An 11,578-nucleotide genomic window follows, 5' to 3' on the forward strand; every position below is an offset into this window, starting at 1 on the left:
AGTCACTCTTATTAACAATTTACATTATAGTACACTGAAATAAAATCATTAAACATCTTCCAGGACATTGAGACTGACAACAACTACAGCCAAATAATCGTTCACAAATAAGTTTTATTTTTATATTAGAACTGTATTCAACACATTCCATATGGTAATAAAATGACTTATATCCTCTTCACTAGACTAGTCCCCCCCCCAAAAAAAATTATAATAAAATAAAATGCTATTTTAAGACTGAAAACAGTACCATTTGTACTGTACATATATTTTCTACACGTGTGGCGATGCATTCACTTGATCGGAGCTGAATGCCAGTGTGTAATACAGTTTTAATGTTACTGAAAATTACTAGAGAAAGAAAAAAAAAGCTCTTTAGAACAAGTGGGCTTTAGCCACACTTCACAATGCCCATCTGTAACACCCGTGTATTTATAAGACCTACTAATACAGCAATATCTGCTGAGGTTAATATGATCTGCATAGCACTGTACATGGTGGCCTGAGACGTTACTTTGCACTTTATATACCACTGAAGACCAGACTATGAGTGTACCTGTTGTGGTCCTGGTTGAAATAACTTTGATGTGTTTAAATTCATCGGGCCTATTGTAAAAGCACTGTAAAGATAGATGCAACCCTGGTTGTATTCCAAACTTGAAATCAAAAGCAAGAAATTTTAGGTTTCATTGAAAAATAAAAAGTACACTGAAGCATAAGTTCTAAACAATAATCCTTCCCAAATATACCCTTCTGAAGATGATTTCAAGTTGAAAAATTAAGCAAGATTTAAGAACACCATTCCACCATTTTTTTTTGATGCAAACGGCAGTTGATTCTCAATTAAATGTTTGCCTTTGAACCAAGCTATCCATTTTAACAGTGTAACACTAACTGCCAAAGAATAGCGCTTTAGCAAAACAAAAACAAAAAACAATGATGAATTAATAAACCAACCATGAAAAGTAAACAAAAACATCATGAAACTAATGAAATAGTTGTTATACAAACAAAACCTAGCTGATCTTTACCAATTTTGACATTCTTGAATAATGTGGTTGTTAAAAATACAGCCACTCCACTTAAGTGACTCTTATCTCCAAATTCATTCAAATGACTGTGTTCCAACACCAGAAGCTCTTATAAAACAATGCCCCAGAACGCACCGCGGTGGAAGAGAAGAGCAAGCAGAAAACGGCAAAACAGCGCACAGCGGTGTGTCGGAGGCTTACAACCACACAGGCCTGTGAGAGCAAAAAGGAGAGAAGTAGAGTGGAGGATGAGGATGGCATGGGTGGCTACGCTGTGAGCCAGCGTTCATTCAGCACTATGAGTGGGTGTGCTGGGCTGGTGAAGGCCCATGATTTTACACATCCATCCAGCAAAATCCACCTCCTCAACCTCGGCCCGCTTGATGAACGTGTGGCCCTGCAAATGAATATCAATTAATTGTATTATTACTTATTTTTAATTAAACATCATTAATTATATTTTCAATAAATCCTACCTTGATTCTCAGTACGTATACATCAATTTACCCCTATAAGTATTATTTCTGTAATTTATTATATTCTACAATGCATCATGGTATTCCTGCTAGGAATATCTTCTGTCAGTACTATGCACTGTCAGTGCGATGGGGAAAACATTTCAAAATCAAGTTGTAACTAGAGCTATTTGCTGTACTAACATGGCCAAAAACTGGAACACTGGATGTGTTGTTACTACAAAAAGCTCACACTCTTTAAAGGGATAGTTCACCCAAAATTAAATTATGCAATTAACTAATCCCTTCATGTCGTTCCAAACCTGTAAAAGCATTGTTCTTCTTCAGAACACAAACGAAAATATTTCTGATGAAATCCGAGAGCTTTCTGACCCTACATATACAACAATGTAATTACCACGTTCAAAGCCCAGGAAAGTAGTAAGGACATTGTTAAAACAGTCCAAGTGACATCAGAGGTTCAACCGTGATGTTTTGAAGCTATGAGAATAATGTCTGTGTACAATTTTTCTCTTATGTGTCAGTCTCCACAATGTGTTCATGAGAGTACCACTACTCATGCTTGTGCACAAAACGTATTCTCGTAGCTTCATAAAATTAGGGTTGAACCAATGATGTGACATTGACTATTTTAACGATGTTCTTACTGTCTTTCTGGGCCTTGAACGCGTCAACTGTGTTGCTATGAAGGGTCAGAAAGCTCTCAGATTTCATCAAAAATATCTTCATTTGTGTTCTGAAGATAAAAGAAGATCTTACGAGTTTGACATGGCATGAGGGTGAGTAATCAATTACAGAATTTTCATTTTCAGGTGAACTATCTTTTTAAGTCCTACCACTTTATTCCACTAGATCAGTGTTTCCCAACCGTTTTCTGCAGCGACACAGTTCTAAAAAATTAAAAAAAAAAAAAAAAAAAAAACACGGCACACCAAGCATTAAAAAAATAAAAATAAAATGCTTATTTTCATTTTTTCAAAATTAAAATTAAACATTGCGTCAGAGTTGTTTTTTTATATATATAATTATCAGACACTTGCACTTAATTTCTGAAAATCATAATCAAATGGAGTTAAGTTTTTGATGACTGAATGACAGAGATCAGTTTTGTCCATTAAAACTGCTGCATCTAAGGCAGTAATTTAATAATCACGTTTTCATCAGTTTGCCGATTATAAAGTTTGTTGTAGCTACTGTATATGGGCACTAAGTTTCCCTTGTTGTTTAATACATTTGGCCAAAATCTTACGATATAAAAGATGAACCACTATGCACAGGATATTTCAAACCTACAAAAGTATATTGTCTATAACTAGACAGCAAATGCGAATACTCTTTTCTGCTTTTTAAACACACAAAAGCATTAGCCTTTATAGACAATGACTCTTGAGTAAAGGAAATGCTGCACGTATTCAAACATCAGTTCTTTATTTTCCCTTGCATTGCAAAGTAGACATCTTCATTCTGAATGTATGCAGGGTGGGGTTATGAGGTTTGACTGACAATTTGAGGATCCAATGGCAGTACGAGGTTTAGTCACAAGCTCTTTTGAATGCTTTTCATTGGTTAAATAGTTGTAAAACCCACAAACAAACAACGATGATCAATAGTACTGATTTAAAATAATAATAACATAATATAATAGAGATATGGACGTTTTTGATTATTTTCCACGCAGCACAGTGGTTGGGAAACACTGCACTAGATGTCATAACTAAAATTTTCATTTAATATAATTGTAACTATACAGGGGATTTTACATACCATTAGCATCTTCAAGTCAGCTCTGTCAGCAGGGTTCTTCATGAGGCTGTGGAAAACAGAAAAAAAAACATCAGGAAGACAAAATAAAATTCAAAATTTAATAAAACATTAGCCCAGAAATCTAGAGGGAGGCATTGCATTGGACAGGACAGGACCGCAAGTATGTATGTGTGTGTGTTTGTGTGTGTATATATATATATATTAGGGGTGGCACGGTTCAACTTTTTCACAGTTCGGTTTGTTTCACGGTTTAAGAGTCACGGTTTTCGGTATGGTTCGGTATGTGCTATGTTTATGGAAAAGCTATACTTTCTAATAAAAAAAAAGAATAAGAATAGTATATCCAACTACAAGGAACAGCACAAATAAATACAATAGAGTAAAGATACAAACAATAAACAGTGATTTTCATTTTTTTTGTTTAGGTAGGTCTAGCTTAAAGGGTTAGTTCACCCAGATAGCAAAATTATGTCATTAATAACTCACCCTCATGTCGTTCCAAACCCGTGAGACCTCCGTTTATCTTCGGAACACAGTTTAAGATATTTTAGATTTAGTCCGAGAGCTCTCATTCCCTCCATTGAAGCTGTGTGTACGGTCTACTGTCCATGTCCAGAAAGGTGAGAAAAACATCATCAAAGTAGTCCATGTGACATCAACGGGGTCAGTTAGAATATTTTGAAGCATTGAAAATACATTTTGGTCCAAAAATAGCAAAAACTACGACTTTATTCAGCATTGTCTTCTCTTCCGTGTCAGTTGTGAGAGAGAGTTCAAAACAAAGCAGTTTGTCATATCCGGTTCGCGAACGAATCATTCGATGTAACCGGATCTTTTTGAACCAGTTCACCAAATCTGGTTCAAAGATTTGAACCAAATCGGTGGCTCTGTGTTCATCTTCAGTTCTCTCTTCACAGCAGTTCAGTCAGTGTACTGTTTGAGTAAATGAATTACTCCGGGATATTGGTTTGTTTGAACTCAGAGGGAGTGTCAGCCACATTAAAAAAGTTAACAGCTTAAGTTATTTGTGGATTAATGCGTATTGGAGACGCTAACCGTTTAAAACGATTCAGTTCGATTTGGTGAACTGAATGATTCGTTCGCGAACCGGATATCCAGCTGCTTTGATTTTAACTCTCTCTCACAACTGACACGGAAGAGAAGACAATGCTGAATAAAGTCATAGTTTTTGCTATTTTTGGACCAAAATGTATTTTCGATGCTTCAAAAAATTCTAACTGACCCTCTGATGTCACATGGACTACTTTGATGATGTTTTTCTTACCTTTCTGGACATGGACAGTATACCGTACACACAGCTTCAATGGAGGGACTGAGAGCTCTCGGACTAAGGCCTAGTCCACACGAACACGGGTATTTTTATAACCGGAGTTTTTCCTCCTGCGTTTAAAAAAAAAATCCCGTCCACATGAAAACGCAAAAACGTGAATTTACAAATCGTAAAGTCTCCTTGGCCAATCAGAAGCAGTCAGCAGCACACCATCTGACGTCAAACACAGCGGATAACGGCGCACACTCTGATGTCGCAAGGCAAAAACCCCGGTTATACTGTCCACACGACAACACTGCAACCGGCGTTTCTGAAAATGCTCACCCTGGCCGTGGTTTTCAAAAATGTTCGGTTTCGGTGCCCTGAAACTGCGTTTTCATGTGGACGAAAGGCCGAGCCGCGTAAAAAAAGTCACGGTTATAAAAATACCCGTGTCCGTGTGGATAGGGCCTAAATCTAAAATATCTTAAACGGTGTTCCAAAGATAAACGGAGGTCTCACGGGTTTGGAACAACACGAGGGTAAGTTATTAATGACATAATTTTGCTATCTGAGTGAACTAACCCTTTAAGTTTTTAGGTACAGAAATTGAAAAGTAATCAAATGTAAAACAGCATTGCATGTTGGACTGTATAAATTAAAGATTATACTTTAAGTTAAAAAAGCTTTTAAATCAAGAGCAGTGAGTGATTTCTTTGTTGTTGCTGTTCGATTAATATAAAGACTGTCACTTTAAGAGAATGCACTGATACAGTAGGCCTACGTTCAGCCGGCTATGTCTGCTCTAGGATACTTACCAAGATGGGCATTTTCACATATTTTTTGTCTGAATTTGTACATTTAAACAGAGAGAGAGAGCAGAGAGAGATCTTAATATTTGCACGTGTTCTGAGGCGCGCCTTAGCGCGCTCCGGAAGTTCGGATGAGCGCATGCACAAAGTTTAAACATATCGATGTGTGCTGTTCAGATCTCATCTGTGCGCGCGCTATCAGCACCCGGATGACGGAATGAATGACTGCTCATATTCCAGCATGCAGCATTCACATTGATCAAGAGTGAATGATTTGGCCAGGGTTTTTTTTTCCCCCTCATCGCTGTTATTGTAATGTATGGGAATCCAGAATGCGCATGCATCAACAGAAACATATATTAGCTGAACCCTGTTTGTTTTATGTGTTATTTATAGCAAACCATATTTACAGATGCTTTGTCAGATTTAAGTTGAACCGCGGTCCCAGCGCATGCCGAACAGTGTGTGGTGAACTGAACGGTTTGGGTTTTTTTCAGCGAACCGTGCCACCCCTTATATGTGTATGTGTATATATATATATATATATATATATATATATATATATATACAGTACAAACCAAAAGTTTGGACACACCTTCTCATTCAAAGAGTTTTCTTTATTTTCATGACTATGAAAATTGTAGAGTCACACTGAAGGCATCAAGGGCTATTTGACCAAGAAGGAGAGTGATGGGGTGCTGCGCCAGATGACCTGGCCTCCACAGTCACCGGACCTGAACCCAATCGAGATGGTTTAGGGGTGAGCTGGACCGCAGACAGAAGGCAAAAGGGCCAACAAGTGCTAAGCATCTCTCGGGGAACTCCTTCAAGACTGTTGGAAGACCATTTCAGGTGACTACCTCTTGAAGCTCATCAAGAGAATGCCAAGAGTGTGCAAAGCAGTAATCAAAGCAAAAGGTGGCTACTTTGAAGAACCTACAATATGACATATTTTCAGTTGTTTCACACTTTTTTGTTATGTATATAATTGCACGTGTTAATTCATAGTTTTGATGCATTCAGTGTGAATCTACAATTTTCATAGTCATGAAAATAAAGAAAACTCTTTGAATGAGAAGGTGTGTCCAAACTTTTGGTCTGTACTGTATATACACATATATATATATATACACACACACACATTTTCTTTCTACCTTGCTTAGGCTTAATCTGCCAGTCCCAGTACACACATTTTTGGAGATCTTAACAGACACTGAATGTCACACCTTTTTTTGGAGCAAGTGCACAACACTGGGGGGCCAACTGTATTCAGATAAGTGTGTGCAAATACCGGAAAAATCTAAGACAATTACATTATCTAGATCAGTTGCTCCTGGAGGTCCACTATCTTGCAAGGTTTAGCACCAATCCTAATTAAACACACCTGAAGCAGCTAATTGAGGTCGTCAGAATTACTAGAAACATCCAGGCATGTGTGTTTGGGCCTGCAGAAGCTGGAATGGATATCCCTGTACTACGCCCCTTTTATCGAGGTCCAAATTTAGCTCAGATATCATTTTGAAGATTTTGCAGGTTTGTAAAGTACTAAAAACACCAGCAATAACACACAGGAGCTCACCATTTCTTCACAAAATCCTCAAAGTCAGTGGTGAAGACGCCATGGGGCAGCTTGGGTGGTGGCTGCAGATGTAGAGACAGGTGGAGAGCAGAAAAAGGGGTGATGTTAAAGTGAAACCGCTACATAAAAATACTATAAAAGTCAAAAATAAGCACAAAGGAAGTAAGTTGCACGCTAAGCAAATTCTCTGACCTCATTGACAATGTAGTCCAGTAACTCAAATATAGCCATGGCTGGCCTGCTGTCCATTCCATGTCCTGAGGGAAAACAATTCGCAAGGCTCAACTAAAACACGCATATTTTGCAGAATTTGGAGAAGATCGAATGTGCATAAAACCACTGCCAATGTTTTGGGAAATTAAAAAAGGTCTTACCGCTACCCGGTCGTCCTGGAGGCCTTGGTCTTGGGGACATGCTGTGACCTTCTGCCCCACCTGTGTCCAGCACTGGCCGGCCAAATATGGCCTCCAGTTCCTTGGCATCGGGAGGGGGGATGGGGAAGCGTCCAATAGCCAGCTCAACCAGTGATAGGCCCATGCTCCACACATCCGACTGAACTGAATAGTGTGTGCCCTGGAGTCTCTCCGGCTGTCAAGGCAGAGAGCAGAGAGCAAGTCAGAGCTCTACAAGGGTGGGGCGCAGTACCCTGCAGGTGGCCAAGAGGAGTGGGCTAAAACCTGGCAGCGACTTCCTCCTCTCCACACGGAAGAATCCTGGGCACCAGCACAGTGCTTGGAACAAGAAGGACTGGGGGTTGGGGAGGGAAGTGGGCGGGTGACTCACCGACATGTACGACCGTGTTCCAACGAAGGAGTTGGCCATGGAGTCGATGAGCTGGCCACTCACGCCAAAGTCGCACAGTTTGATCTCGCCACGCGAGTTCACCAGAATGTTGGAGGGCTTAACGTCTGTAGAGACCAGAGAGAGAGAGACCATGTAAGATGGAGGGCCGGGGTCCAAATCCCAGCGGCACCACCTGGCTTTTCATCCCCGTTCGAACGCCCTTTCTCCAGCACGCCCAGCAAAAACATTTCGCAAGATGCTCTACATACTGCAAAGCTAGCTCCGACAACACCGTCGCAGCAGAAAGGACAGACATGCAAGCCACTTTCCACCTCCCTCATCTTAAACACAGGGCAAGAGGAGCAAATAACAGTGCAGACATGCAACGATTCCACACACGACGGGTCCTCCTTCAGCCCTAACACCCACTGGGAGTGGACAGAGGGGTGAGAGTGGGAGAGGAAAAAGAAGGGAGGGGGTTGCAGGGTGCGGCTGCCATGTAATCACATCCGAGAGGCTGTAATTACCGGCTGGGCTCCTCGACAGCTCCTCGCAAGCAGGCAAGCAGTCCCTGCCACAACAGCACAACTATAGGCCTGCGCCTTCACAGTGTAACCCATTAAACCCAGTGTGGCTCCTTCAGACCCTCATACAGCCTGACAGAGAATCTGATGCTTTGCATCTACAGACATAGTGTTATTGCTCAAATATTGGTTGTGCCACACTTGGAGACAATTAAGCTATTTATATGGTTATCAACTTATAAAAATACATTTAAAAAAGTCAATGTAGTTTTTTTATTTTACGTTTAATTGTAGAAGACTGACGTTTAGCATTGGAATAATACCAACTTTTGCAATATCTTTGCTCCATATAATCTCAGGTTGTATAAAGGTCTCTGGTTAGAATTTCAGTCAATACTTTTGAAAAAGTGAGGCATAATCTCTCTATAATAATCATTTTGAAGCGTCTTATGCAATTTCAATAGCTGCATTAGGGGGCTACTTCCTGCTGCCATCCAGCGCGTGTATGCACACGTACATTTTCTAAGATATTAGTTTGGAATGCTGCTCTGTGTGTACCTCTGTGCATTATTTGGTGTTTCTCCCGAAGATATGCCAGACCTCGGAGTACCTGTGGAAAGAGAATTATAGATGTCATCAACAGGGTTTCTCGCTCAACGTTCAATGTGGTATCTAACTTCCTAAATTTACAGAACATGTTACATAGTCTGGTCTTTACAAAACGACTTCTGCTTTGTGATCACTGAGAGCTGAGATGCATTCGCTCACATGTGCAATAAACAGTATGGACACACACATAAACAGATCGCTAAACCTTTGTTTGGACTTTGTGTTGAAGTGTTTGAGTTTCGTCTTGATCAGATGTGAAAGAGAAGTTTAATCCTATCCATTTGGAAGAATAAGGCTAAATGGGTGTTGAAAAATGTGCATGATTTGGTGACTCTGACTTGAAAGGTAGTTTGCACATCTGTGGGTGTGGTCACAGCTTTATTATATTGCGGTTTGTGCGTACTAGTGCCAGACATGTTACGATGGATGTTATGTACCTTGTTTTTTTGATTCTGCTTTTAGACAAGAAGAAAAGCAGGTTGCCCTCTTTTCATTCCTACAACTGTTTCACAATAACCCAATCTTTTTACATGTGCATTTCCCATGTACATGCACGATTTCTTCACATTAAGTATTACAAATATTATACAACACAATTATTGTAATTAACCAGACGCTAAAAACAAGAAGTTGGTAGAGTTAAACTATATTCTAGGGACTCGCCAATATTAAAATTCTCCCTGATACTGATAAGATGGTAGGTATTTCCATATCATGGCTGATAACCAATAAATGGACGGTATTAAAATACAATCCTATTTAAGTGAGACAAAACACACACAAAAAAAATCATTTTAAATGCTTAAAATGAATTAGGCATCACAACATTGTAATATACAGTATGAAAAAATATTATAGGTAACAGTGTTACAATTTTTTTTATAATTCATTCTTAATGAGCCACAGAAGATGGCAAAGATAAATATAAAAATATGGGGGGAAAAAACATGCACAATTAAATATAGAAAAATCAGGCAAAATATCTAATATAGACTGACAGAACAAAATATGGCATAAATTATTTTTTTATATAATAAAAATAATAAAAAAAATACTTTAGAAATCTAACAATTAGAGTCAATATGGCTGGGTGATAGTATTAGAGATAGTACACAAACTAGTGTGAATGACTAGTTGGTCTTATGAAATAACTTTATAGTAAAATTGGTGAAGAGTAACTAACAAATATTCAACAAATCTGGAAATAAGGGATCATGCATAAGAATATTGTTCACATCAGATTTGATTTGAACAGTAATTGTACCAGAAATTCTCTTCAAAGCAGCAAATTTGGAGAACATATCTAATGATTAAATGCACACCTCAATCACACTTTGAACAAATGAGTGTTTGAACAAATTTGAGTGTCAACACACATCACAACCTTCAACAATCAATATGGTCCATTTGTCATCAACATCTAAAAAAGCATTATTTGACACTGATACAGCAAAAGAGACTGGTAATACTTACGGCTATGCTAACTTTGCCCAAAATCTCTTCAGGGATTCTCCTGGCTTCCTTCAGCACTTGATCCAAAGACCCTCCATCCTGCGGACAAATACATGTCAGTGTCCTGTAACACTTCTGCTATGAGCTCATACTAAACAACAACACTTGTCCAACCATGTGCTCCATGCAGATGCTGATTTCTCCATCGCTGTAAAAGGCACCGTAAAACCCAACAATGTATGGCGAATTACACTCATGCAGGACCTGCAGCTCTCGTATGATCTGGTTCCTGATGGCCGGTTTGATTTCCAGATGAATAAGCTGAAGAAAACACAGAAAGATCAGCCTCTGAACAGGTGCAGGTGCATGTGCATGAGTCTGTTGATCGCTTACCTTCCTGGCCATGACCAGTCTTGAGGGTTTGTGACGGACTTTGTGAACCACCCCACCGTTACCTGCGCCAAGTTCACATATGGGGTCAAAATCTTCGTCTTTGAGCTCGCCCACTTTGGCTTTCTGGGTGAGGAAAGCCTCAAGCCTCTTCTTCTGCTGTTCATCCAAGTCCAGCTCCCCTAACTTCCTCTGCAAGGCCTCCAGGTTGGCCCTGAACAGAGAAAAAAACAGTATGTATGCAGGAAAGCAAACCAAAAAGTGTCAGATATGACAAACTATATACTTACTCGGACGCTGCATCTATGTTGGTTGACTGCCCTTCTCCTGTAGGGGTTATAATCAAGGGGACCGGTCTTCTTTTTGGTGCCATAGTTGCCTGTTATCTATTTCAAAGATATTTTCAAGCAGGTGGACTCTGCTGACATTCAATCCTTCACAATTGCTACACCAACCCTTATCAGTTGTGTCTGTAGAAGTTTCTGCGATTCGTAAGCCACTGATTTCAACAACCTTTCATGCCTCCAGAAGCCGTACCGAATAATAGTTAGGTGTCAAGTGGAAAGAGCCAGTGCCATAGGCGCAGAATAGCAAAGAAAAGCGGTTTATTTCAGTGCGTTCATTGCTGGAGTGTCTCTTCGAGGCGGCCTCTGACTCGAGAGCGCGGCTAAAGACAAGTCAGGCCTGTCGTTCGCAGCCACGGGACCCACCGCGAAATGCTGTCTGAAACTGTCTGGCCCCAGAGGACCCGCAAAAACACAAGTTGAAATATCCCACAAGACAAAAAAAGAGGAGGGGAAGAGAAAAAAAAGTCCGGCCAGGAAGCCGCTATCCAACCAAGAGGAAGCGTTCCCAAGCTCTCGCGAGAACTTTCGTTCTCAGAAACGC

General features: G+C 39.9%; 1 protein-coding gene across 1 annotated transcript; it reads right to left on the reverse strand.

Moving 5' to 3' along the window:
• Positions 1-94: 94 nt before the first annotated feature.
• Positions 95-11,559, reverse strand: map2k2a (mitogen-activated protein kinase kinase 2a). Its single transcript, XM_059569536.1, has 11 exons — positions 10,981-11,559; positions 10,694-10,904; positions 10,475-10,621; positions 10,322-10,399; positions 8,798-8,849; positions 7,716-7,840; positions 7,307-7,520; positions 7,125-7,189; positions 6,933-6,994; positions 3,272-3,317; positions 95-1,428 (listed from the first exon to the last, which is right to left on the reverse strand). The coding sequence occupies exons 1-11, from the start codon at positions 11,061-11,063 to the stop codon at positions 1,318-1,320; spliced, it is 1,194 nt and encodes a 397-aa protein (XP_059425519.1). The 5' UTR covers positions 11,064-11,559; the 3' UTR covers positions 95-1,317.
• Positions 11,560-11,578: the final 19 nt, after the last annotated feature.

Source organism: Carassius carassius, chromosome 16 (assembly GCF_963082965.1).
Source record: "Carassius carassius chromosome 16, fCarCar2.1, whole genome shotgun sequence".
Lineage (NCBI taxonomy): Eukaryota > Metazoa > Chordata > Actinopteri > Cypriniformes > Cyprinidae > Carassius > Carassius carassius.